The 25650-nt window shown below is 52.2% G+C and overlaps 1 protein-coding gene across 1 annotated transcript in view; it reads left to right on the plus strand.

Moving 5' to 3' along the window:
- The window catches only part of cacna1ia (calcium voltage-gated channel subunit alpha1 Ia), a 589581-nt gene that overhangs the window by 301357 nt on the left and 262574 nt on the right, over window positions 1–25650 (plus strand). The window contains exon 5 of the mRNA XM_059953562.1: window positions 699–858. Coding sequence (XP_059809545.1) covers window positions 699–858 — 160 coding nt within the window. The remainder of the gene's footprint in view (window positions 1–698; window positions 859–25650) is intronic.

The raw sequence follows: 25650 nt of genomic DNA on the forward strand, positions 1-25650 counted from the left end.
AAACAGTCAACGTTTCAGGCCGAGACCTTTCATCAGGACTGGAAAGTAAGGGGGAAGAGAGAATTATTCTGAATCTTCACCGTTTGCCTCCTAGTCCTAATGAAGGGTCTCAGCCCAGACATCGACTGCTTATTGCTCTCCATATCTGCTGCCTGACCTGCTGAGCTCCTCCAGCATTTCGCTTATGGTCCTCTGCGCAGAAAGTGGGATTTGCAAGCATAATGCAGAACCTGAGAGGGAAGGGAAGGGAATGAGTGGAATGAGGGGGGAGTGGGAGAGAGGAGCAAGGGATGAGAGGGTTGTGTAAAGATTGAGGGGACATGCCAAGATTTGAGGAGGGAGGAGGAGGGAATGAGTGCCGGAGGAATCTCTCCTAACATTCTTTCTTCTCCAGCCCTTTACCTCTTCTGCCTATCATTTTTCAACTTCATTCCCCCCTCCACTAGCCACCTACCTTCCCCCCACCCCTCAGTTAGCCTATCACCTTTCCCCCTCCCCCAACACCTTTCCCTTTCTTCCCCCTCCCCTTCCAGTCCCGATAGAAGGGTCTCAGCCCAAATTATTCTTCTTATTCTTCTCCATAGGTGCTGCCAGACCTGCTGAGCTTTTTGTGTGTGGGTGTCGCTCTGGATTTCCAGCATCTGCTGAATCCCTAGTGATAACGTCCCTCAGCTAACGGATTTTCTCTCTGTGTACAGGTATGAGGATCCTGGTCAACCTGTTGCTGGACACTCTCCCAATGCTCGGAAACGTCCTTCTACTCTGCTTCTTTGTCTTTTTCATTTTTGGAATCATCGGCGTGCAGCTGTGGGCTGGACTCCTGCGTAACCGCTGCTTCTTGGAAGAGAACCTGACCCTGTGAGTGTACATTGAACTGGCTCCCTCTGTGTTTGATCTAATGCTGATTGGCTCCAGGACATTACCGGCAAAGACACCCAGGCATGGGAAAGTGCAAAACTCACCGAGGCCAGTTGTACACAGAAACATAGAAAACCTACAGCACAATACAGGCCCTTCAGCCCACAAAGCTTACTTTAGAAATTACCTTGGGTTACCCATAGTCCTCTATTTTTCTAAGCTCCGTATACCTATCCAGGAGCTTTTTAAAAGACCCTATCATATCCGCCTCCACCATCACTGGCAGCCCGTTCCATGCACTCACTGCTCTCTGCATAAAAAACCCTACTCCTGACATCTCTGTACCTACTTCCAAGCATCTTAAAACTATGCCCTCTTGTGAGTGTGCAGCCAAGGTCTGCCACTCTTTATACTTATCTTCCTCCTTTCTATCTCACACTGTCTCTAACTCAGTATTTCTCTTTCTTGCCTTCTCTCTCTGTCACTTTCCCTGTCTCTCTCTCTCTCTCTGTGTCACACACACACATACGTATACACAGGCGCGCGCATACACACACGTGCCCACTCTCACACAATCACAAAGTATGTGCATGCACACCGCACACACCCCCACACCCCCCCCCACACACATACACACACACACACACACTCTCTCTCTCTCTCTCCCTCACCCCTCTATCTCTCTCTTAATTTCTCTCCTTCTCACACCCTCCCTCTAAAAATCTGTGCTGGAATCTCCGCTCTGGCCATAAATTCACAATTTCTCAATTTGTCTGTATCCCTGTCTCTCACATTATTTTTGCTTCTCCTTCTCCCCTCCCTTCCTTTCTCTCTCTCTTCTCCTTTGTTCACTTTCTTCTGTCGCTCTGCAAAGTTACTCCTCATTCTCTCTCCCCTGAAGATCGGAGAGTAGAGATTACGTCCAAGCACTCACTTCCTGGGACCTCGGAGGGGAGCTGACTGGGCTGTTTGCCCAGGATTGACAAGGCAAGGAGAAAAGCATCGGAGAGATTGGAGGGCAGTGGAGGGTTGCTGAACCTCTACTATGAACAGTCTGACAGTCAGTGCGAACTGTTTCTCCGAGCGTAGGTTAATCTAAAACTAGAGGACATAGGTTTCGGGTGACAAGCAGGTGTACAGGAGTGAGATAGATCAGCTGCAGAAAGTTGTGAACTCAGTGAGCTTTATCATGGGTATTAACCACCCCAGCATCCAGGACATCTTCAAGGAGAGATGCCTCAAAAAGGTGGCTTCCTTCATGAAAGACCCCCAGCACCCAGGACATGCCCCCTCATTGCTACCATCAGGAAGGAGGTACAGGAGCCTGAAGGCACACACTCAACAATTCTGGAACAGCTTCTTCCCCTCTGCCATCAGATTTCGGAATGGGCATTGAACCATGAACACTATCTTTTTTGGGCTACTTATTTGATTTAACTTCTTTGTATATATACTTGCTGTAATTTACAGTTTTTATTACGATGCATTGCAATGTACTGCTGCCACTAAGACAACAAATTTCACAACAATCACCTGTGATATTAAACCTGTTTCTGAAGAGAAAAATTTAAAAGAGATGCAAGGGCTAACTTCTTCACACAGAGGGTGGTTGGTATATTGATCAAGTTGCCAGAGGCAGGTGTAATTACAATGTTAAAAGATATTTAAGGTCTATAGACAGGAAATATTCTGAGGACAAGGGCCAAGCACAGGCGAGTGGTCTAGCTCGGATAGAATCTTGATCAGCAGGAACACATTGGGCTGAAAGGCCTGTTCTGATGCTATATAACTCTCTGACACTGTGGCTGAAATAGCAGGTTAAATTGACAGCCGGGGAGGAGTGCAGGCCACTTTTGGTTACCTCTGAGTACGCAGAATCGGAATCAGGTTTATTATCACTGATATACTGTAATGTCTTGAAAGTTGCTGTTTTGCACCAGCAGTACAAGGAAAGATTAAAAACTTACTATAAATTACACTAAAAATTATATCAATAAAAATAAATAGTGTGAAAAACGAGGAAAATAGTAAGGTTGTGTTTGCGTGTTCAGTAACTGTTCAGAAATCTGATGGCGGAGGGGAAGAATGATGATGATGATGACGACATCGACTCAGGCCTGAGAGGCAGGTGTCGGGCATTTTCATGCCTTACCAGGCGCAGAACGAAAGACTGTGTGGCGTGCCACTCCTCACAGATATTTTGCAGTATTTTTCTTTATTTTACGAGGTCGAGTTGCGAGCTCCACACTCAACCCGGCATGGATGGAAAGCGTACTCGGGAACGGCCCGACTGGATTCGAACCCGGGAACCTCCGTTCCGGAGTCTGGCGCTGATGTCGCTGCGCCACCTGCTGGAGGGGAAGAAGCTGTTCCTAAAATGTGGAGTGTGAGCCCTCAGGCTGCTGTACCTCCTACCTGATGGTAGCAATGAGACCAGGGCAGGCTCCTTAACGATGATGGCACCTTCTTGAGGCGTTGTCTTTTGAAGATGCTCTTGATGCTGGGGAGGCAAGTGCTTGTGATGGAGCTGGCTAGGTCTACAATTCCCTGCAGCTTTTTGTTTCATCCTGCACATTGGAGGACAGTAATGCAAGCAGTCAGAGCACTCTCCATGGTACACATGTAGAGATTTGTGGGAGTCTTTGGTGACAGACCAAGTCTCCACAAACTCCTAATGAAGTATAGCACCCTTTTTCCTTTATCTTTCTCTGAATACTTTGATGCAAATACTGTTCAGTTCCCATCAGCAGACACTTAAGAATGGGTGTAGGCCATTTGGCCCTTCCACAATGATATCCTATTCAATAAAATCATTGATCCCTCTGTTAGTCTGCAGGTCACCCTTGGGCAAGGTGTAGCACCTGCTTAGCCCCCGATCAGGGTCATGTGAAGCCATGGGAGCAGGTGGTGGATGGTTGTATGAGCAGCCGGTGCACATCACAAGTCCTGGTTATGTGACCACTGACACCAGGCAGACAATCTCTGAAGAGTATCGATAATGGCTGGGGTCACCTGTCTTGTAAAGACACTGTCCAGAAGCAGGCAATGGCAAACTACTTCAGTGGAAAATTTTGCCAAGAACGATCATGGTCGTGAGATCATGATCTCCCACGTCATACGACATGGCACAATACTGAATGAAAGAATGATCCAGTGCTGTGTCCACTTTCCCCTGTCCAATTCCCAGATCCCTCAATTCATCTATCAGATCTTCTGATTCCAGCCTGTGATGAATTTGACTACCTGCCTATGAGACAGACGACCCCAAAAACTCACAGCGTCAGCTGAGCAGACCCTCGGCCACCTCTGGTTGGCATCGATGGAAAGGGGCCGGGGGGACTCCATCCAAGCTGTAAAGTCTATGTCTTTTCCCAACAATCCCACCTGTGAATTCTGGGCATCAAGCCCCAGTCAGCTAAGGGTGGAGGGAAATCCCCATCCCATCAGGAAATGGGACAAACAGAAGAACTTCCATGGCCCAGAGGTGAAGAGGAAGCATTTTCATAGAACCAATTGTGCACACAGGTCTGTCTTAATTGCATTAATCCAAAGCTCAAAGTTCAAGGTAAATTTATTATCAAAGTACGTATGTTACCATACACAGCCCTAAGTCATTTTTGTGGGCATGCTCAATAAATCCATAATAGAATAATAACCATAATACAATCAATGTAAGACCTTACCAATTGGGTATGTAACCATAGCTTTGGCCCTCCTTTCTGTCCTGTCCCAGTGTTTCCACCCCAGTATTTTATAATAATAAATAAACAATAAATACTGAGATTGTGAGATGAAGCATCCTTAAAAGTGAGTCCACAAATTGTGTAAATACTTCAGTGATAAGTCAAGTGGAGTGAAATTATTCCCTCTGGTTGAGGGGTAATAACTGTTCCTGAACCTGGTGGTGTGAGCCCTGAGGCTCCTGTACCTTCTTGATGGCAGCAATGAGAAGAGAGCATGGACTGGGTAGCAGGGTTCCCTGATGATAGATGCTGCTTTTTTGCAACAACTCCCTATGTCGATGTGCTCAGCGTTGGGAAGGGCTTTTCCCATGATGAACCGGGCTGTATCCACTACCTTTTGCACCATTTTCCATTCAAGGGCATTGGCCTTTCCGTACCAGGTTGTGATGCACCCAGTCAATATACTCTCCACCACCCATCTATAGAAGTCTGTCAAAGTCTGTCACTTACATACCGTGCCCAGGACTTCCCTCTGAAATGATGACACCAAGGGATTTAAAGTTGTTGACCCTCTCCACCTCTGATCCTGAACCTTCAGTTTCCTCCTCCTGGTCAATAATCTGCTCCCTGGTCTTGCTGACATTGAGTAAGAGGTTGTGGTTGTGGCACCGCACAGCCAGGTCCTTTATATTAAATTGTAATATTTCTGCTGGACTGAAGTTCTTCTCATTCGTGACCGTGGTGGGAAGATATTGAAGAGACATTTGAAAGTCACAACCACATGAATTATTCATGAAAGTGGTTTGAGCCCTCTATGTGGATTCCTAAATTGATTTAATAACGTCACACATAAAACTTTCTTTGCATTCCATCCAGACAGATCATCGCAAACATCAGTACATCGAGGTCAGATAAAAGGGAAGGCAATAACAGAATGCAGAATATGGCTTCATAGTTTCAAAGAAAGTGGAGTGCAAGTAGAGAAGAAAAGTGCAAGGTCATTATTTCTGATCAATTAATTGATTATGTTATTGATTGATTGAAGTAGGCCCTTCCAGCACCTCGACCCACGCTGCCCAGCAATCCTCCAATTTAATCCTAGCCTAATCATGGGAAAATTTGCAATAACCAATTAACCTACCGACTGTGACGAGGTAGACTGAGAGATCGTTATCATGTAAGAAATCCATTAACCAGTCTTATACTGTGGGATAGAAGCTACCTATCAGCCTGGTGGTGCAAGTTTTGAAGTTTTTGTATCTTCTGCCCCTAGCTGAGTAGCAAATTTTGGAGAGTCTGGGGACAACTGGAGTGGAAAGAGGATTCATTGCAAATCCAGCTCTTCTTCTCTGCCGTAAGAAGACACGAAGACTATATTGGAGCAGAATTAGGCCACCTTTGCCCATCGAGCCTTTCATCACGGCTAATTTATTTTTCTTCTCAGCCCCATTCTCCTGCCTTCTTCATGTATCCCATCACACCTTGTCTAATCACGAATCTATCAACCTCTGCCTTAAGTACACCCAATGACTTGGCCACCATAGCCGCCTGTGGCAGCAAATTCCACAGATTCACCTATTTCTGGCTAAAGAAACTCCTCCTCCTCTCCATTTGAAAAGGACGCTCCTCTACTCTGAGTCTGTGCCCTCTGGTCTAGACTCCTCCGCCATGGGAATCATCCTCTCCACCTCCAGTCTGTCAATGCCTTTCAACATTTGATAGATTTCAATGAGGTCCCCCCTAATTCTTCTGAATTCCAGTGAGAACCCAGAGCCATCAAACACTCCTCATATGCCTTTCAAACACAGAATAATTTTCACAAGCCCTCTTTGAACCCTCTCCAATGTCAGCACGTCCTTTCTTAGATAAGGGTCCCACAACTGCTCACAAATCTCCAAGTGAGGCCTTACCGTGCTTTATAAAGCCTCAAAATTACATCTTTGCTTTTATATTCTAGTCCTCTTGTACCACCAGCTCCACCATCTGCAAATTAACCTTTATGGAATCCAGCACAAGGAGTCCCAGATCCCTTTGCAGGGACTTGGGAGTAAGTAGATATGGAGAACTATCAGAGGAGCAATGCTGGTGGGGGAGAAAAAGCAGACTGGGGAAAGGTCCGTGTTGCAATAGTGCTCTACTATCAGGAGACCAAAGGAGCAGAATTAGGCCATTCAGCCCATCAAGACTCTTCCACCATTCTATCATGGCTGATCACTGATCCCACTAAAAGACCAGAAGACACAGGAGATGCTGCACTGTTGGACAGCCGGCGTGAAGAGAGTGCAGAAGTACTGACTTTGATTGGGACAGTAAGCCAAGTCTAATCTACTGAGATGAGTGAGGGGCTTCTCCTCGTGTTCTGAGCCATTAGTTATCTCTAGGGAACAACAGTGAAACCAGCTATTCAGTCGTAATCATGTTGCTGTTTGTTGTCTGGAAACTGGCACAGTAAAACACAAAATGCTGGAGGATCTCAGCAGGTCAGATCAAACAGTCGGCATCTCGGACTAAGACCCTTCATTAGGACTGGAACGGAGGGGGGAAAGATGCCAGAGCAAGAAGGTGGAGGGAGAGGGAACCACTTTGGCCTTGGAGTCTTCCATACAGAGTGGCTGGCACAGCAGCCTTGCGGTTAACGTAACACAGTTACAACGCGGGTTCACATCCGCCACTGTCTGTAAGGAGTTTGTACGCCCTCCCCATGACTGCATGGATTTCCTTTGGGTGGTCCAGTTTTCTCCACCATTCAAAAGATGTACAGGTTAGTAGGTTAGTTGGTCACATGGGTACAACTGGGAGGCGCGAGCTCGTTGGGCTGGAAGGGCCTGTTATCGTGCTGTATCTCAAAATCTAAATCGAAAACTGCACCAAGTCAGCTGTTCTTATCCTTTAATAACAAAAGCTCGGTATAGTCCCGATCACTGATCTAGACCTTGCCAGGAGAAAGGTCTTACGCAGAGACCTTAGAGAGACTGGGCTTGTACACGCTGGAATTAAGGAGATTGAGAGGGGATCTGATTGCAACATATAAGATTATTAAGGGATTGGACAAGATAGAGGCAGGAAATATGTTCCAGATGCTGGGAGAGTCCAGCACCAGAGGGCATGTTTTGAGAATAAGGGGTAGGTCATTTAGGACAGAGTTAAGGAAAAACTTCTTCTCCCAGAGAGTTGTGGGGGTCTGGAATGCACTGTATCAGAAGGCAGTTGAGGCCAATTCTCTGGATGCTTTCAAGAAAGAGTGAGATAGGTATCTTATGGATAGGGGAATCAAGGGATATGGGGACAAGGCAGGAACTGGGTATTGATAGTAGATGATCAGCCATGATCTCAGAATGGCGGTGCAGGCTCAAAGGGCCGAATGGTCTACTTCTGCACAGATTGTCTAAAGGTTTGGAGAATCTCATTATGACCTTGAAACTTGTTGCTTACCTGCAATACACATTCTCTGTAGCTGTGACACACTTATCTGCATTCTGCTATTGTTTTAACTTGTTCTGCCTCAATTCACCGCCTAATTATCTGATCTGTATGAACAGAATGCAAGACAAGCCTTCCTCTGAATCTCGGTACAGGTGACAGTAATAAATCAACACCAATTCCAGCTGCAGGTACAGCCGAAGAGGATGTGCCTTGGAAAGGGTGGATCAGTGGGGTTACAAAGAAAAATTTGGTGCAGCAGTTTGCCCAGTAAACATAGGAAAGACTCCACCTCCATCACTACAGACCCCACCTTCACCACTACAGACCCACCCTTCTCCACTACAGACCTTACCTTCACCATTACAGACCTTACCTTCACCATTACAGACCCCACCACCATCACTACAGACCCCACATTTTCCAGTACAGACACCAGCTTCTCCAATAGAAACCTCACCTTCACCTCTACAGACCCCACCTTCTCCACTACAGACCTCACATTCTCCTCTGCAGACCCCTCCTTCACTACTACAGACCCCTCCTTCACCACTACAGACCCCACCTCCACCACTACAGACCCCACCTCTATCATGACAGACCCCACCTTCTCCACTAGACCCCCTTCACCGCTATAGAACCCCCTTCACCACTACAGACCCCACCTTCACCTCTGTGGAACGCACTTTCTCCACTGCAGACCCCACTTTCTCCACTGCAGACCCCACCTTCTCCACGACACACCCCACATTCTCCACTACAGACTCCCCTTCACCTCTACAGAACCCACCTTCTCCACTACAGAAACCTCCTTCAGCAGTGCAGACCTCAACTGCATCACTACAAACCACACCTTGTCCACTACAGACCCCACCTTCTCCACTACAGACCCCACCTTCTCCACTACAGAAACCTCCTTCACCACTGCAGACCTCAACTTCAACACTACAGACCCCAACTCCATCACTACAGACCCCACCTTCACTACTACAGACCCCACCATCAACACTGCAGACCCCAACTCCATCACTACAGACCCCACCTTCACTACTACAGACCCCACCTTCACCACTACAGACGTCACCTTCATCACTACAGACCCCACCATCACCACTACAGACCTCACATTCTCCACTACAGACCCCCCTTCTCCACTGCAGACCCCACCGTCACCTCTACAGACCTCACCTCCAGCACTACATACCCCACTTCTCCACTTTATTCCCCTCTTCACCACTACAGACCCCACCATCACCACTACAGACCTCACCTTCACCACTACAGACCCCCCATTCACCACTACAGACCCCATCACCACTTCAGTCCCCTCTTCTCCACTACAGACCCCAACTCCACCAATACAGACCCCTTCTCCAGTACAGACCACACCTTCTGCAGTACAGAACCCCCTTCTCCACTACAGACCCCTCCATCACCACTACAGACCCCCTTTTTCCACTACAGACCATACCATCACCACTACAGACCCACCATCGCCACTACAGACCCCACCATTGCCACTACAGACCCCACCATCGCCACTACAGACCCACCATCGCCACTACAGACCCCACCATCGCCACTACAGACCCCACCTTCTCCACTACAGACCCCACCTCCACCACTACAGACCCAACCTTCTCCACTACAGACCCCACCATCGCCACTACAGACCCCACCTTTCCACTACAGTCCCCACCTTCTCCACTACAGACCCCACCTTCTCCACTACAGACCCCACCTTCTCCACTACAGACCCCACCTCCACCACTACAGACCACACCTTCTCCACTACAGACCCCACCTTCTCCACTACAGACCCCACCATCGCCACTACAGACCCCCCTTTTGCACTACAGACCCCTCCGTCTCCACTACAGACCCCACCTTCTCCACTAAAGACACCTTCTTCTCCACTAAAGACCCCCCTCTTCTCCACTATAGACCCCCCTTCTCCACTACAGACCCCACCTCCACCAGTACAGACCTCAACTTCTCCACTTCAGTCCCCTCTTCTCCACTACAGACCCCACCATCACCTCTACAGACCCCACCTTCTCCACTACAGACCCCACCTTCACCACTACAGACCCCCCCTTCATCACTCCAGACCTCACCTTTACCACTACAGACGCCCCCTTCACCACTACAGACCCCACCTTCATCACTACAGACCTCACCTTTACCACTACAGACGCCCCCTTCACCACTACAGACCCCACCATCACCACTTCAGTCCCCTCTTCTCCACTACAGACCCCAACTCCACCACTACAGACCACTCTTCTCCAGTACAGACCACACCTTCTGCACTACAGACCCCCCTTCTCCACTACAGAACCCACCTCCAGCAACACAGACATCACCTTCTCCACTACATACCCCACTTCCACCAACACAGACCCCACTTCTCCACTACATTCCCCACCTTCTCCACTACAGACCCCCTCTTCTCCACTACAGACCCCACCTCCACCAGTACAGACCCCACCTTCTCCACTACAGAAACCTCATTCACCACTACAGACATCACCTCCATCACTACAGACCCCACCTTCTCCACTACAGACCCACCTCCATCACGACAGACGCCACCTTCACAACTACAGAAACTTCCTTTAGCAGTACAGACCTCAACTCCACCACGACAGACCCCACCTTCTCCACTACAGACGTCACCTTCACTACTACAGACCCCACCACCATCAAAACACACCCCACCTTCACTACTACAGACCCCACCTTTACAACTACAGACCCCACCTTCACCACTACTTACCCCACTTCCACCAACACAGACCCCACTTTTCCACTACATTCCCCACCTTATCCACCACAGACCCCACCTCCACCAGTACAGATCCCACCTTCTCCACTTTAGTCCCTCTTCACCATACAGACCCCACCATCACCACTACAGACCTCACCTTCACCACTACAGACCCCCCATTCACCACTACAGACCCCACCATCACCACTTCAGTCCCCTCTTCTCCACTACAGACCCCACCATCACCACTACAGACCTCACATTCTCCACTACATACCCCACCGTCACCTCTACAGACCTCACCTCCAGCACTACAGACCCCCCTTCTCCACTTTATTCCCCTCTTCACCATACAGACCCCACCATCACCACTACAGACCTCACCTTCACCACTACAGACCCCACCTCCACCACTATAGACCCCTCTTCTCCAGTACAGACCACACCTTCTGCAGTACAGAACCCTCTTCTCCACTACAGACCCCTCCATCACCACTACAGACCCCCTTTTTCCACTACAGACCATACCATCACCACTACAGACCCAGCATCGCCACTACAGACCCCACCATCGCCACTACGGACCCCACCATCGCCACTACAGACCCACCATCGCCACTACAGACCCCACCATCGCCACTACAGACCCCACCTTCTCCACTACAGACAGCACCTCCAACACCACAGACCCCACCTTCTCCACTACAGACCCCACCATCGCCACTACAGACTTCACCTTTACCACTACAGAGCCCACCTTCTCCACTACAGACCCCCCTTCTCCACTACAGACCCCACCTCCACCACTACAGACCCCACCTTCTCCACTACAGACCCCCCTTTTGCACTACAGACCCCTCCGTCTCCACTACAGACCCCACCTTCTCCACTAAAGACACCTTCTTCTCCACTAAAGACCCCCCTGTTCTCCACTATAGACCCCCCTTCTCCACTACAGACCCCACCTCCACCAACACAGACCCCACCTTCTCCACTACAGACAGCACCTCCAACACCACAGACCCCACCTTCTCCACTACAGACCCCACCATCGCCACTACAGACCTCACCTTTACCACTACAGACCCCACCTTCTCCACTACAGACCCCACCTCCACCACTACAGACCCAACCTTCTCCACTACAGACCCCACCATCGCCACTACAGACCCCACCTTCTCCACTACAGTCCCCACCTTCTCCACTACAGACCCCACCTTCTCCACTACAGACCCCACCTTCTCCACTACAGACCCCACCTCCACCACTACAGACCACACCTTCTCCACTACAGACCCCACCTTCTCCACTACAGACCCCACCATCGCCACTACAGACCCCCCTTTTGCACTACAGACCCCTCCGTCTCCACTACAGACCCCACCTTCTCCACTAAAGACACCTTCTTCTCCACTAAAGACCCCCCTCTTCTCCACTATAGACCCCCCTTCTCCACTACAGACCCCACCTCCACCAGTACAGACCTCAACTTCTCCACTTCAGTCCCCTCTTCTCCACTACAGACCCCACCATCACCTCTACAGACCCCACCTTCTCCACTACAGACCCCACCTTCACCACTACAGACCCCCCCTTCATCACTCCAGACCTCACCTTTACCACTACAGACGCCCCCTTCACCACTACAGACCCCACCTTCATCACTACAGACCTCACCTTTACCACTACAGACGCCCCCTTCACCACTACAGACCCCACCATCACCACTTCAGTCCCCTCTTCTCCACTACAGACCCCAACTCCACCACTACAGACCACTCTTCTCCAGTACAGACCACACCTTCTGCACTACAGACCCCCCTTCTCCACTACAGAACCCACCTCCAGCAACACAGACATCACCTTCTCCACTACATACCCCACTTCCACCAACACAGACCCCACTTCTCCACTACATTCCCCACCTTCTCCACTACAGACCCCCTCTTCTCCACTACAGACCCCACCTCCACCAGTACAGACCCCACCTTCTCCACTACAGAAACCTCATTCACCACTACAGACATCACCTCCATCACTACAGACCCCACCTTCTCCACTACAGACCCACCTCCATCACGACAGACGCCACCTTCACAACTACAGAAACTTCCTTTAGCAGTACAGACCTCAACTCCACCACGACAGACCCCACCTTCTCCACTACAGACGTCACCTTCACTACTACAGACCCCACCACCATCAAAACACACCCCACCTTCACTACTACAGACCCCACCTTTACAACTACAGACCCCACCTTCACCACTACTTACCCCACTTCCACCAACACAGACCCCACTTTTCCACTACATTCCCCACCTTATCCACCACAGACCCCACCTCCACCAGTACAGATCCCACCTTCTCCACTTTAGTCCCTCTTCACCACTACAGACCCCACCATCACCACTACAGACCTCACATTCTCCACTACATACCCCACCGTCACCTCTACAGACCTCACCTCCAGCACTACAGACCCCCCTTCTCCACTTTATTCCCCTCTTCACCATACAGACCCCACCATCACCACTACAGACCTCACCTTCACCACTACAGACCCCCCATTCACCACTACAGACCCCACCATCACCACTTCAGTCCCCTCTTCTCCACTACAGACCCCACCATCACCACTACAGACCTCACATTCTCCACTACATACCCCACCGTCACCTCTACAGACCTCACCTCCAGCACTACAGACCCCCCTTCTCCACTTTATTCCCCTCTTCACCATACAGACCCCACCATCACCACTACAGACCTCACCTTCACCACTACAGACCCCACCTCCACCACTATAGACCCCTCTTCTCCAGTACAGACCACACCTTCTGCAGTACAGAACCCTCTTCTCCACTACAGACCCCTCCATCACCACTACAGACCCCCTTTTTCCACTACAGACCATACCATCACCACTACAGACCCACCATCGCCACTACAGACCCCACCATCGCCACTACGGACCCCACCATCGCCACTACAGACCCACCATCGCCACTACAGACCCCACCATCGCCACTACAGACCCCACCTTCTCCACTACAGACAGCACCTCCAACACCACAGACCCCACCTTCTCCACTACAGACCCCACCATCGCCACTACAGACTTCACCTTTACCACTACAGAGCCCACCTTCTCCACTACAGACCCCCCTTCTCCACTACAGACCCCACCTCCACCACTACAGACCCCACCTTCTCCACTACAGACCCCCCTTTTGCACTACAGACCCCTCCGTCTCCACTACAGACCCCACCTTCTCCACTAAAGACACCTTCTTCTCCACTAAAGACCCCCCTTCTCCACTACAGACCCCACCTCCACCAACACAGACCCCACCTTCTCCACTACAGACAGCACCTCCAACACCACAGACCCCACCTTCTCCACTACAGACCCCACCATCGCCACTACAGACCTCACCTTTACCACTACAGAGCCCACCTTCTCCACTACAGACCCCCCTTCTCCACTACAGACCCCACCTCCACCACTACAGACCCCACCTTCTCCACTACAGACCCCACTTTTGCACTACAGACCCCACCTTTTCCACTAAAGACACCTTCTTCTCCACTAAAGACCCCCCTCTTCTCCACTATAGACCCCCCTTCTCCACTACAGACCCCACCTCCACCAGTACAGACCCAACCTTCTCCACTTCAGTCCCCTCTTCTCCACTACAAACCCCACCATCACCTCTACAGACCCCACCTTCTCCACTACAGAAACCTCATTCACCACTACAGACATCACCTCCATCACTACAGACCCCACCTTTACCACTACAGACCCCCCCTTCACCACTACAGACCCCACCATCACCACTTCAGTCCCCTCTTCTCCACTGCAGACCCCACCTCCACCACTACAGACCCCACCTCCATCAGTACAGACCCCACCTTGTCCACTACAGACGTCACCTTCACTACTACAGACCCCACCACCATCAAAACACACCCCACCTCCATCACTACAGACCCCTCCTTCCCCACTACAGAAACCTCCTTTACCACTGCAGACCTCAACTTCAACACTACAGACCCCAACTCCATCACTACAGACCCCACCTTCACTACTACAGACCCCACCTTTACAACTACAGACCCCACCTTCACCACTACTTACCCCACTTCCACCAACACAGACCCCACTTTTCCACTACATTCCCCACCTTATCCACCACAGACCCCACCTCCACCAGTACAGACCCCACCTTCTCCACTTTAGTCCCCTCTTCACCACTACAGACCCCACCATCACCACTACAGACCTCACATTCTCCACTACATACCCCACCGTCACCTCTACAGACCTCACCTCCAGCACTACAGACCCCCCTTCTCCACTTTATTCCCCTCTTCACCATACAGACCCCACCATCACCACTACAGACCTCACCTTCACCACTACAGACCCCACCTCCACCACTACAGACCCCTCTTCTCCAGTACAGACCACACCTTCTGCAGTACAGAACCCTCTTCTCCACTACAGACCCCTCCATCACCACTACAGACCCCCTTTTTCCACTACAGACCATACCATCACCACTACAGACCCACCATCGCCACTACAGACCCCACCATCGCCACTACGGACCCCACCATCGCCACTACAGACCCACCATCGCCACTACAGACCCCACCATCGCCACTACAGACCCCACCTTCTCCACTACAGACAGCACCTCCAACACCACAGACCCCACCTTCTCCACTACAGACCCCACCATCGCCACTACAGACTTCACCTTTACCACTACAGAGCCCACCTTCTCCACTACAGACCCCCCTTCTCCACTACAGACCCCACCTCCACCACTACAGACCCCACCTTCTCCACTACAGACCCCCCTTTTGCACTACAGACCCCTCCGTCTCCACTACAGACCCCACCTTCTCCACTAAAGACACCTTCTTCTCCACTAAAGACCCCCCTGTTCTCCACTATAGACCCCCCTTCTCCACTACAGACAGCACCTCCAACACCACAGACCCCACCTTCTCCACTACAGACCCCACCATCGCCACTACAGACCTCACCTTTACCACTACAGAGCCCACCTTCTCCACTACAGACCCCCCTTCTCCACTACAGACCCCACCTCCACCACTACAGACCCCACCTTCTCCACTACAGACCCCCCTTTTGCACTACAGACCCCACCTTTTCCACTAAAGACACCTTCTTCTCCACTAAAGACCCCCCTCTTCTCCACTATAGACCCCCCTTCTCCACTACAGACCCCACCTCCACCAGTACAGACCCAACCTTCTCCACTTCAGTCCCCTCTTCTCCACTACAAACCCCACCATCACCTCTACAGACCCCACCTTCTCCACTACAGAAACCTCATTCACCACTACAGACATCACCTCCATCACTACAGACCCCACCTTTACCACTACAGACCCCCCCTTCACCACTACAGACCCCACCATCACCACTTCAGTCCCCTCTTCTCCACTACAGACCCCACCTCCACCACTACAGACCCCACCTCCATCAGTACAGACCCCACCTTGTCCACTACAGACCCAACCTTCACCACTACGGACCCCACCTTCACCACTACGGACCCCACCTCCACCACTACAGACCCCACCTCCACCAGTACAGACCCCACCTTCTCCACTACAGACCCCACCTTCACCACTACAGACCCACTCTTCTCCACTACAGACCTTACCTTCACCATTACAGACCCCACCACCATCACTACAGACCTCACATTCTCCTCTGCAGACCCCTCCTTCACTACTACAGACCTCACATTCTCCTCTGCAGACCCCTCCTTCACTACTACAGACCCCTCCTTCACCACTACAGACCCCACCTCCACCACTACAGACCCCACCTCTATCATGACAGACCCCACCTTCTCCACTAGACCCCCCTTCACCACTACAGACCCCACCTTCACCTCTGTGGAACGCACTTTCTCCACTGCAGACCCCCCTTTTCCACTACAGACCTCCCTTCTCCACTACAGAAACCTCCTTCAGCAGTGCAGACCTCAACTGCATCACTACAAACCACACCTTCTCCACTACAGACGTCACCTTCACTACTACAGACCCCACCACCATCAAAACACACCCCACCTCCATCACTACAGACCCCACCTTCCCCACTACAGACGTCACCTTCATCACTACAGAACCCACCATCACCACTACAGACCTCACATTCTCCACTACAGACCCCCCTTCTCCACTGCAGACCCCACCGTCACCTCTACAGACCTCACCTCCAGCACAACAGACCCCCCTTCTCCACTTTATTCCCCTCTTCACCACTACAGACCCCAACATCACCACTACAGACCTCACCTTCACCACTACAGACCCCCCATTCACCACTACAGACCCCATCACCACTTCAGTCCCCTCTTCTCCACTACAGACCCCAACTCCACCAATACAGACCCCTCTTCTCCAGTACAGACCACACCTTCTGCAGTACAGAACCCCCTTCTCCACTACAGACCCCTCCATCACCACTACAGACCCCCTTTTTCCACTACAGACCATACCATCACCACTACAGACCCACCATCGCCACTACAGACCCCACCATCGCCACTACAGACCCCACCATCGCCACTACAGACCCACCATCGCCACTACAGACCCCACCATCGCCACTACAGACCCCACCTTCTCCACTACAGACCCCACCTCCACCACTACAGACCCAACCTTCTCCACTACAGACCCCACCATCGCCACTACAGACCCCACCTTCTCCATTACAGTCCCCACCTTCTCCACTACAGACCCCACCTTCTCCACTACAGACCCCACCTCCACCACTACAGACCACACCTTCTCCACTACAGACCCCACCTCCACCACTACAGACCCCACCTTCTCCACTACAGACCCCACCATCGCCACTACAGACCACACCTTCTCCACTACAGACCCCACCTTCCCCACTACAGACCCCACCTCCACCACTACAGACCCCACCTTCTCCACTACAGACCCCACCATCGCCACTACAGACCCCCCTTTTGCACTACAGACCCCTCCGTCTCCACTACAGAACCCACCTCCAGCAACACAGACCTCAACTTCTCCACTTCAGTCCCCTCTTCTCCACTACAGACCCCACCATCACCTCTACAGACCCCACCTTCTCCACTACAGACCCCACCTTCACCACTACAGACCCCACCTTCATCACTACAGACCTCACCTTTACCACTACAGACGCCCCCTTCACCACTACAGATCCCACCATCACCACTTCAGTCCCCTCTTCTCCACTACAGACCCCAACTCCACCACTACAGACCACTCTTCTCCAGTACAGACCACACCTTCTGCACTACAGAACCCTCTTCTCCACTACAGACCCCCCTTTTCCACTACAGACCCCCCTTCTCCACTACAGAACCCACCTCCAGCAACACAGACATCACCTTCTCCACTACATACCCCACTTCCACCAACACAGACCCCACTTCTCCACTACATTCCCCACCTTCTCCACTACAGACCCCCTCTTCTCCACTACAGACCCCAACTCCACCAGTACAGACCCCACCTTCTCCACTTTAGTCCCCTCTTCTCCACTACAGACCCCACCTCCACCACTACAGACCCCTCTTCTCCAGTACAGACCAAACCTTCAGCACTACAGAACCCCCTTCTCCACTACAGACCCCACCTTCTCCACTAAAGACACCTTCTTCTCCACTAAAGACCCCCCTCCTCCACTATAGACCCCCCTTCTCCACTACAGACCCCACCTCCACCAGTACAGACCTCAACTTCTCCACTTCAGTCCCCTCTTCTCCACTACAGACCCCACCATCACCTCTACAGACCCCACCTTCTCCACTACAGACCCCACCTTCACCACTACAGACCCCACCTTCATCACTCCAGACCTCACCTTCACCACTACAGACCCCACCTTCACCTCTGTGGAACGCACTTTCTCCACTGCAGACCCCACTTTCTCCACTGCAGACCCCACCTTCTCCACGACACACCCCACATTCTCCACTACAGACTCCCCTTCACCTCTACAGAACCCACCTTCTCCACTACAGAAACCTCCTTCAGCAGTGCAGACCTCAACTGCATCACTACAAACCACACCTTGTCCACTACAGACCCCACCTTCTCTACTACAGACCCCACCTTCTCCACTACAGACCCCACCTTCTCCACTACAGAAACCTCCTTCACCACTACAGACCCCAACTCCATCACTACAGACCCCACCTTCACCACTACAGACCCCACCTTCATCACTACAGACCTCACCTTTACCACTACAGACGCCCCCTTCACCACTACAGACCCCACCATCACCACTTCAGTCCCCTCTTCTCCACTACAGACCCCAACTCCACCACTACAGACCACTCTTCTCCAGTACAGACCACACCTTCTGCACTACAGAACCCTCTTCTCCACTACAGACCCCCCTTCTCCACTACAGAACCCACCTCCACCAACACAGACATCACCTTCTCCACTACATACCCCACTTCCACCAACACAGACCCCACTTCTCCACTACATTCCCCACCTTCTCCACTACAGACCCCCTCTTCTCCACTACAGACCCCACCTCCACCACTACAGACCCCTCTTCTCCAGTACAGACCAAACCTTCAGCACTACAGAACCCCCTTCTCCACTACAGACCCACCATCGCCACTACAGACCCCAACTTTGCCACTACGGAACCCCCCGTCTCCACTACAGAACCCCCCCTTCTCCACTACAGACCCCACCTCCACCAACACAGACACCACCATCTCCACTACTTACCCCACTTCCACCAACACAGACCCCCCTTCTCCAGTACAGACGCCACCTCCACCACTACAGACCCCACCTTCTCCACTACAGAAACCTCATTCACCACTACAGACATCACCTCCATCACTACAGACCCCACCTTCTCCACTACAGACCCACCTCCACCACGACAGACCCCACCTTCTCCACTACAGACGTCACCTTCACTACTACAGACCCCACCACCATCAAAACACACCCCACCTTCCCCACTACAGAAACCTCCTTTACCACTGCAGACCTCAACTTCACAACTACAGACCCACCTTCACCACTACTTACCCCACTTCCACCAACACAGACCCCACTTTTCCACTACATTCCCCACCTTATCCACCACAGACCCCACCTCCACCAGTACAGACCCCACCTTCTCCACTTTAGTCCCCTCTTCACCACTACAGACCCCACCATCACCACTACAGACCTCACATTCTCCACTACAGACCTCCCCTTCTCCACTACAGACCCCACCGTCACCTCTACAGACCTCACCTCCAGCAGTACAGACCCCCCTTCTCCACTTTATTCCCCTCTTCACCATACAGACCCCACCATCACCACTACAGACCTCACCTTCACCACTACAGACCCCCCATTCACCACTACAGACCCCACCATCACCACTTCAGTCCCCTCTTCTCCACTACAGACCCCACCTCCACCACTACAGACCCCTCTTCTCCAGTACAGACCACACCTTCTGCAGTACAGAACCCTCTTCTCCACTACAGACCCCTCCATCACCACTACAGACCCCCTTTTTCCACTACTGACCATACCATCACCACTACAGACCCACCATCGCCACTACAGACCCACCATCGCCACTACAGACCCCACCATCGCCACTACAGACCCCACCTTCTCCACTACAGACAGCACCTCCATCACCACAGACCCCACCTTCTCCACTACAGACCCCACCATTGCCACTACAGACTTCACCTTTACCACTACAGACCCCACCATCGCCACTACAGACCCCACCTTCTCCACTACAGACCCACCATCGCCACTACAGACCCCAACTTTGCCACTACGGAACCCCCCGTCTCCACTACAGACCCCACCTCCACCAGCACAGACACCACCATCTCCACTACTTACCCCACTTCCACCAACACAGACCCCCCTTCTCCACTACAGACCCACCTCCATCACGACAGACGCCACCTTCACAACTACAGAAACTTCCTTTAGCAGTACAGACCTCAACTCCACCACGACAGACCCCATCTTCTCCACTACAGACGCCACCTCCACCACTACAGACCCCACCTTCTCCACTACAGACCCACCTCCATCACGACAGACGCCACCTTCACAACTACAGAAACTTCCTTTAGCAGTACAGACCTCAACTCCACCACGACAGACCCCATCTTCTCCACTACAGACGTCACCTTCACTACTACAGACCCCACCACCATCACAACACACCCCACCTCCATCACTACAGACCCCACCTTCCCCACTACAGAAAACTCCTTTACCACTGCAGACCTCAACTTCAACACTACAGACCCCAACTCCATCACTACTTACCCCACTTCCACCAACACAGACCCCACTTTTCCACTACATTCCCCACCTTATCCACCACAGACCCCACCTCCACCAGTACAGACCCCACCTTCTCCACTTTAGTCCCCTCTTCACCACTACAGACCCCACCATCACCACTACAGACCTCACATTCTCCACTACAGACCTCCCCTTCTCCACTACAGACCCCACCGTCACCTCTACAGACCCCACCTCCACCAGTACAGACCCCACCTTCTCCACTTTAGTCCCCTCTTCACCACTACAGACCCCACCATCACCACTACAGACCTCACATTCTCCACTACAGACCTCCCCTTCTCCACTACAGACCCCACCGTCACCTCTACAGACCTCACCTCCAGCACTACAGACCCCCCTTCTCCACTTTATTCCCCTCTTCACCACTACAGACCCCTCTTCTCCAGTACAGACCACACCTTCTGCAGTACAGAACCCTCTTCTCCACTACAGACCCCTCCATCACCACTACAGACCCCCTTTTTCCACTACAGACCATACCATCACCACTACAGACCCACCATCGCCACTACAGACCCCACCATCGCCACTATGGACCCCACCATCGCCACTACAGACCCACCATCGCCACTACAGACCCCACCATCGCCACTACAGACCCCACTTTCTCCACTACAGACAGCACCTCCAACACCACAGACCCCACCTTCTCCACTACAGACCCCACCATCGCCACTACAGACAGCACCTCCAACACCACAGACCCCACCTTCTCCACTACAGACCCCACCATCGCCACTACAGACCCCCCTTCTCCACTACAGACCCCACCTCCACCACTACAGACCCCACCTTCTCCACTACAGACCCCCCTTTTGCACTACAGACCCCTCCGTCTCCACTACAGACCCCACCTTCTCCACTAAAGACACCTTCTTCTCCACTAAAGACCCCCCTGTTCTCCACTAAAGACCCCCCTTCTCCACTACAGACCCCACCTCCACCAACACAGACCCCACCTTCTCCACTACAGACAGCACCTCCAACACCACAGACCCCACCTTCTCCACTACAGAAACCTCCTTCACCACTACAGACCCCAACTCCATCACTACAGACCCCACCTTCACCACTACAGACCCCACCTTCATCACTACAGACCTCACCTTTACCACTACAGAGCCCACCTTCTCCACTACAGACCCCCCTTCTCCACTACAGACCCCACCTCCACCACTACAGACCCCACCTTCTCCACTACAGACCCCCCTTTTGCACTACAGACCCCACCTTTTCCACTAAAGACACCTTCTTCTCCACTAAAGACCCCCCTCTTCTCCACTATAGACCCCCCTTCTCCACTACAGACCCCACCTCCACCAGTACAGACCTCAACTTCTCCACTTCAGTCCCCTCTTCTCCACTACAAACCCCACCATCACCTCTACAGACCCCACCTTCTCCACTACAGAAACCTCATTCACCACTACAGACATCACCTCCATCACTACAGACCCTACCTTCAACACTACAGACCCCACCTTCATCACTACAGACCTCACGTTTACCACTACAGACCCCCCCTTCACCACTACAGACCCCACCATCACCACTTCAGTCCCCTCTTCTCCACTACAGACCCCACCTCCACCACTACAGACCCCACCTCCACCAGTACAGACCCCACCTTGTCCACTACAGACCCAACCTTCACCACTACGGACCCCACCTCCACCACTACAGACCCCACCTCCACCAGTACAGACCCCACCTTCTCCACTACAGACCCCACCTTCACCACTACAGACCCACCCTTCTCCACTACAGACCTTACCTTCACCATTACAGACCCCACCACCATCACTACAGACCTCACATTCTCCTCTGCAGACCCCTCCTTCACTACTACAGACCCCTCCTTCATCACTACAGACCCCACCTTTTCCAGTACAGACACCAGCTTCTCCAATAGAAACCTCACCTTCACCTCTACAGACCCCACCTTCTCCACTACAGACCTCACATTCTCCTCTGCAGACCCCTCCTTCACTACTACAGACCCCTCCTTCACCACTACAGACCCCACCTCCACCACTACAGACCCCACCTCTATCATGACAGACCCCACCTTCTCCACTAGACCCCCTTCACCGCTATAGACCCCCCTTCACCACTACAGACCCCACCTTCACCTCTGTGGAACGCACTTTCTCCACTGCAGACCCCACTTTCTCCACTGCAGACCCCACCTTCTCCACGACACACCCCACATTCTCCACTACAGACTCCCCTTCACCTCTACAGAACCCACCTTCTCCACTACAGAAACCTCCTTCAGCAGTGCAGACCTCAACTGCATCACTACAAACCACACCTTGTCCACTACAGACCCCACCTTCTCCACTACAGACCCCACCTTCTCCACTACAGACCCTACCTTCTCCACTACAGAAACCTCCTTCACCACTACAGACCCCACCTCCACCACTACAGACACCACCTTCTCCACTACAGAAACCTCATTCACCACTACAGACATCACCTCCATCACTACAGACCCCACCTTCTCCACTACAGACCCACCTCCATCACGACAGACGCCACCTTCACAACTACAGAAACTTCCTTTAGCAGTACAGACCTCAACTCCACCACGACAGACCCCACCTTCTCCACTACAGACGTCACCTTCACTACTACAGACCCCACCACCATCAAAACACACCCCACCTCCATCACTACAGACCCCTCCTTCCCCACTACAGAAACCTCCTTTACCACTGCAGACCTCAACTTCAACACTACAGACCCCAACTCCATCACTACAGACCCCACCTTCACTACTACAGACCCCACCTTTACAACTACAGACCCCACCTTCACCACTACTTACCCCACTTCCACCAACACAGACCCCACATTTCCACTACATTCCCCACCTTATCCACCACAGACCCCACCTCCACCAGTACAGACCCCACCTTCTCCACTTTAGTCCCCTCTTCACACTACAGACCCCACCATCACCACTACAGACCTCCCCTTCTCCACCTCAGACCCCACCGTCACCTCTACAGACCTCACCTCCAGCACTACAGACCCCCCTTCTCCACTTTATTCCCCTCTTCACCATACAGACCCCACCATCACCACTACAGACCTCACCTTCACCACTACAAACCCCCCATTCACCACTACAGACCCCACCATCACCACTACAGACCTCACCTTCACCACTACAGACCCCCCATTCACCACTACAGACCCCACCATCACCACTTCAGTCCCCTCTTCTCCACTACAGACCCCACCTCCACCACTACAGACCCCTCTTCTCCAGTACAGACCACACCTTCTGCAGTACAGAACCCTCTTCTCCACTACAGACCCCTCCATCACCACTACAGACCCCCTTTTTCCACTACAGACCATACCATCACCACTACAGACCCACCATCGCCACTACAGACCCACCATCGCCACTACAGACCCACCATCGCCACTACAGACCCCACCTTCTCCACTACAGACAGCACCTTCTCCACTACAGACCCCACCATCGCCACTACAGACCGCACCTTCTCCACTACAGACCCCACCATCGCCACTACAGACCCCAACTTTGCCACTACGGAACCCCCCGTCTCCACTACAGAACCCCCCCTTCTCCACTACAGACCCCACCTCCACCAACACAGACACCACCATCTCCACTACTTACCCCACTTCCACCAACACAGACCCCCCTTCTCCAGTACAGACGCCACCTCCACCACTACAGACCCCACCTTCTCCACTACAGACGCCACCTCCACCACTACAGACCCCACCTTCTCCACTACAGACCTACCTCCATCACGACAGACGCCACCTTCACAACTACAGAAACTTCCTTTAGCAGTACAGACCTCAACTCCACCACGACAGACCCCACCTTCTCCACTACAGACCTCACATTCTCCACTACAGACCTCCCCTTCTCCACTACAGACCCAACCTTCACCACTACGGACCCCACCTTCTCCACTAAAGACACCTTCTTCTCCACTAAAGACCCCCCTGTTCTCCACTATAGACCCCCCTTCTCCACTACAGACCCCACCTCCACCAACACAGACCCCACCTTCTCCACTACAGACAGCACCTCCAACACCACAGACCCCACCTTCTCCACTACAGACCCCACCATCGCCACTACAGACCTCACCTTTACCACTACAGAGCCCACCTTCTCCACTACAGACCCCCCTTCTCCACTACAGACCCCACCTCCACCACTACAGACCCCACCTCCTCCACTACAGACCCCCCTTTTGCACTACAGACCCCACCTTTTCCACTAAAGACACCTTCTTCTCCACTAAAGACCCCCCTCTTCTCCACTATAGACCCCCCTTCTCCACTACAGACCCCACCTCCACCAGTACAGACCTCAACTTCTCCACTTCAGTCCCCTCTTCTCCACTACAAACCCCACCATCACCTCTACAGACCCCACCTTCTCCACTACAGAAACCTCATTCACCACTACAGACATCACCTCCA

This window comes from Hypanus sabinus, chromosome 29, assembly GCF_030144855.1.
Source record: "Hypanus sabinus isolate sHypSab1 chromosome 29, sHypSab1.hap1, whole genome shotgun sequence".
NCBI lineage: Eukaryota > Metazoa > Chordata > Chondrichthyes > Myliobatiformes > Dasyatidae > Hypanus > Hypanus sabinus.